The sequence below is a fragment of the Homarus americanus genome, unplaced genomic scaffold (genome assembly GCF_018991925.1).
Source record: "Homarus americanus isolate GMGI-L3 unplaced genomic scaffold, GMGI_Hamer_2.0 scaffold37032, whole genome shotgun sequence".
Taxonomy (NCBI): Eukaryota; Metazoa; Arthropoda; class Malacostraca; order Decapoda; family Nephropidae; genus Homarus; species Homarus americanus.
In genome coordinates, this window is record NW_024731852.1 from 338,466 (window position 1) to 343,336 (window position 4,871).

General features: G+C 48.4%; 1 protein-coding gene across 1 annotated transcript in view; it reads right to left on the reverse strand.

Moving 5' to 3' along the window:
* Positions 1-496: 496 nt before the first annotated feature.
* Positions 497-4,871, reverse strand: part of LOC121867849 (foot protein 1 variant 1-like) — a 7,430-nt gene continuing 3,055 nt past the window's right edge. Inside the window, exon 2 of the mRNA XM_042367972.1 lies at positions 497-1,531. Coding sequence (XP_042223906.1) covers positions 497-1,531 — 1,035 coding nt within the window. The remainder of the gene's footprint in view (positions 1,532-4,871) is intronic.

Genomic DNA, 4,871 nt, shown 5'->3' on the forward strand with positions numbered 1-4,871 from the left:
TTTCTTCATCTATTATGTTCACCGGCTGGTTGTCTATGGTCTGCAGGATTGTCATGTCCTTGGCCTCAAGTTCGGCTGTAGCTTTTTCGTTGAATAAGCCCCAGTCGGTCTGCTTGGCGATCCTCCGTGGTGGAGCTGGTATAGTTATTGGTGTTGCTGAGATGGTCATGATTGTAGGTAGGTGGTCGCTGGAGGTTACAGGGCCTTGTTCAAAGAGATAGTTGTGGAAGCATCTGCCGTTTGTTATTGCTATATCTGGAGTAGTGGCTGAGTTCCTACTGTAGAACGTGGGGAAGTCTGGGTTCTTCCACACCTGTCTCGGGGGTGGGGGTTCCTTCCACACCTGTCTCGGGAGTGGGAGTTTCTTCTACACCTGTCTCGGGGGTGGGGGTTTCTTCCACACCAGTCTCGGGGTGGGGGTTTCTTCCACACCTGTCTCGGGGTGGGGTGGGGGTGGGGGTTTCTTCCACACACCTGTCTCGGGGGTGGGGATTCTTCACACTTGTCTCGGGGAGTGGGGGTTTCTTCCACACCTGTCTCGGGGGTGGGGGTTTCTTCCACACTTGTCTCGGGGTGGGTTTCTTCCACACCTGTATCGGGGTGGGGGTTTCTTCCACACCTGTCTCGGGGGTGGGGTTTTTTCCACACTTGTCTCGGGGTGGGGGGTTTCTTCCACACTGTGGGGGTGTGGATTCTTCCACTTGTCTCGGGGTGGGGTTTCTTCCACACCTGTCTCGGGGTGGGGCTTCTTCCACACTTGTCTCGGGGGTGGGGTTTCTTCCACACTTCCACACCTGTCTCGGGGTGTGGGGGTTTCTTCCACACTTGTCTCTGGGGGTTTCTTCCACACCTGTCTCGGGGGTGGGGGTTTCTTCCACACTTGTCTCGGGGGTGGGGGATTCTTCCACTTGTCTCGGGGGTGGATTCTTCCACACTTGTCTCGAGGGTGGGGATTCTTTCCACACTTGTCTCTGGGGTGGGGGTTTTCTTCCACACCTGTCTCGGGGTGGGGGTTCTTCCACACCTGTCTCGGGGTGGGGTCTCGGGGACACCTGTCTCGGGGGTGGGGGATTCTTCCACACTTGTCTCGGGGTGGGGTTTCTTCCACACTCGGGGGGGGGTTTCTTCCACACTTGTCTCGGGGTGGGGGTTTCTTCCACACCTGTCTCGGGGGTGGGGGTTTCTTCCACACCTGTCTCGGGGTGGGGGTTTCTTCCCACACTGTCTCGGGTGGGGTTTCTTCCACACCTGTCTCGGGGTGGGGGGTTTCTTCCACACCTGTCTCGGGGGTGGGGTTTCTTCCACACCTGTCTCGGGGAGTGGGGTTTCTTCCACACCTGTCTCGGGGTGGGGGTTCCTTCCACACTGTCTCGGGGTGGGGGGTTTCTTCCACACTTGTCTCGGGGGTGGGGGTTCCTTCCACCACTCTCGGGGTGGACACCAGTCTCGGGGTGGGGGTTTCTTCCACACTTGTCTCGAGGGGTGGGTTTTCTTCCACACTGTCTCGGGGTGGGGTTTCTTCCACACCTGTCTCAGGGTGTTCGGGGTGGAGGTTCCTTCTACACCTGTCTCGGGGTGGGGTTCCCTTCTACACCTGTCTCGGGGGTGGAGGTTCCTTCTACACCTGTCTCGGGGGTGGGGGTTCCTTCCACATCCTGTCTCGGGGGTGGGGGTTTCTTCTACGACTCTCAACATGGGTTTACAAAGGGAAAATCTTGTCTTACAAATCTGCTGACATTTTTTAGTAAAGTCTTCGAGGTAGTAGAAAATGACGAATATTACGATATTATTTACTTAGACTTTAGCAAAGCGTTTGACAGAGTACCGCATCAGAGGCTTCTGAGAAAAGTTAAGGCTCATGGTATCGAGGGGAAAGTTTTAAATTGGATAAAATCATGGCTCAACGATAGAACACAGAGGGTCAGCGTAGATGGTGTTAAATCTGAGTGGGGCTGTGTAACCAGTGGGGTTCCCCAGGGGTCAGTACTGGGCCCACTCTTGTTCATAATCTATATAAACGATCTAGATACTGGGATCAGCAGTGACATAAGCAAGTTTGCGGATGACACCAAAATAGGGGGGCAGATTAATTCAGGACAGGATGCAACTGCACTACAGGAGGATTTAAATAAACTGCAAGAGTGGTCAGAAAAATGGCAAATGAAATTCAACACCAGCAAGGGCAGCGTACTTAATATTGGAAGAACAAATACTGTCATTGTATTCAGCCTTAGCAACATCGACCTAGAGAAGTCGACTTGTGAAAGAGACTTAGGGGTACTTGTAAGCCCGGACCTACGGCCTAGAAAACAGTGCGTTAATGTCCGAAATAAGGCAAACAGAGTATTCGGTTTTATATCTAAAAGTGTAAGTAATAAGAGTGCAGAGGTCTTATTGCAACTATATCTTGCGCTAGTCAGACCGCACCTCGATTATGCTGTTCAGTTCTGGTGCCCTAATTATAGAATGGATATCAATTCACTGGAGTCGGTGCAGCGAAGAATGACGAAAATGATTCCGGGACTTAGAAACCTTCCATATCTAGATTGATTAAAGAAACTAAACTTGCATTCCCTAGAAAGACGAAGATTGTAGGGAGATATGATAGAAGTATTTAAGTGGGTGAAAGGAATCAATAAAGGAGATATAGATAAAGTTCTTATAATATCCGAGCAGGATAGGACTCGCAGCAACGGATTTAAGTTGGATAAGTTTAGGTTTAGGAGGGAGATAGGAAGAAACTGGTTCACAAATAGGGTGGTGGACGAGTGGAACAAGCTTAGCCACTTTGTAGTAAGTGCGGGAACGCTGGAGAGTTTTAAAAGGAGGCTGGATAGATTCATGGATGATAGAGTGGTAGTAACTCTCGACAGGAGCTGCCATGCACAGGCCAACCGGCCTATTGCAGACTCCTTATGTTCTTATGTCTCGGGGGGGGTCCTTCCACACCTGTCTCGGGGAGAGGGGGTCCTTTACACCTGTCTCTGGCGGAGGGATTTCTTCCACATCTGTCTCTGGGGAGGGAGAGGGAGGGGGTCCAACGCGTTCATCAACCCACATATACCCACACCCCCCCTCCCGCCCTCAACCACGAACCGGTTCTCTCCCCACCATGGATGTTAGGGAGGGGGGGGGGGAAGGAGGCGTGACAGGTTAGGATAGGAGGCGTGGCAAGGGACAGGTTAGGATAGGAGGCGTGGCAGAAGACAGGTTAGGATAGGAGGCGTGGCAGAAGACAGGTTAGGATAGGAGGCGTGGCAGAAGACAGGTTAGGATAGGAGGCGTGGCAGAAGACAGGTTAGGATAGGAGGCGTGGCAAGGGACAGGTTAGGATAGGAGGCGTGGGAAGGGACAGGTTAGGATAGAAGAAAGCCCTATGTTTGAAATATCTGCAGATCGAGTGTGTGTGTGTGTGTGTGTCCAAAGTCTGCAAGGATCATACAGTGAGTAATCCTCATTAAGCATCTCTCCTTTGGTGTTGTGAAGATAATCAGAAACACGTGAAGATTAGACACCTCAGTTTATTTCATCATAAAAATTAAACACCCTTACTCTACCTACGGGGGTGTTAGGTTAGGTTAACTTTAGGGTGGTTAATCTTAAGGTGAAATAAGCCGGGGTGCCTATTTAATCTTTATACGTGATCCTAAAAGAGTATCAGTGTAATTTTTTCCTGTGTGTGTGTGTGTGTGGTCGTAAGTCATTCAGCTTGATCCATTCTGATATCTCCATTTATGAGAAATATTTGTCTTAAGAAAGGTTTGAGTATCTGGAACCTGTACGTGTACAGTTACCTTCACTGGCCTGGTAAGTCGGTCTGCTCACTCACGTGTTATTTACTCGAGGTAAACACGTCAACTTATGGAACACTTAAATGTCTTAAAGGGTCAGACTACTTCAACAAGATCACGCTAGAGTTATGTCAAATCTCTTGGAAAAGTAAAGAAAATTAAGCATCAACTCATGAAAAAAAATCCTATGTTACTTTCACCGCGTAACTGGTGATCAAGGAACGCATCTGGTAACTTGTCTCAGAGCAATAGCAACGCTTTTTCCTATGGCTGTCTGCTGTGAGGTATCGAGTCAGCTGGATTGGTTCTCATCCAGCGTCAAGACTCTCCCTCACTTAACCTGGACCGTGATACTGAGTACTGGAGTGGTGTGTTAAGTTAATAGTGACGTGAGGTTCAGTGGAACAACCTTGGCCCAGCATGGAATCATGTCTGGACTCCTGCCAGAACTCACCCCCAAGATATAGTGTGTGTGTGTCTGGAGTGAGTGAGTATTAAGTGTCAGTAACTTCTGCTAGGCTAGACCACAACAATCAAGTCGATGTAGACATTCTCACGAAACCTCACACGAATATGTAACTCCATTAGACGAACCACACAACACCCATTTAGTTCTGTCAGCTGAAGTTTGTGTGTTAAAGATCAAGGTCAGAGATCAAATATTGGTGTGTTAATATTTATAGCTAATGACCTACGTGTTGAAGTAAACAGCGAATAATGTATCAACACGATAGTCCTTGTTAGGTAAGGTAAGGTTAGGTTAGGTATGGATAAATTAGATTAGGTTAGACTCAAACAACTAAATGTAAAATTCCTGAAGATTGTATTTGCTTAAAGGAATAATACGTTTTGTAAATGATAAAATACTTTCTATTTTCGTTCAGTGACTGTTCGTGTATTCTCCAAAATGGTTCTTTTGTGACTAATATTCCCACTTAGTCGAACCCTCCTAAAAGTGTGGGCTTCCCAAAAAGTGTGTGTATACAGTATTTCCCGCGTCATAACCTTCAAAGGTTCAAAACATCTTGGTCTATATAAATATTTATTCAAGCCTTAGCAGGGGGTCACCTTGGGAAATAA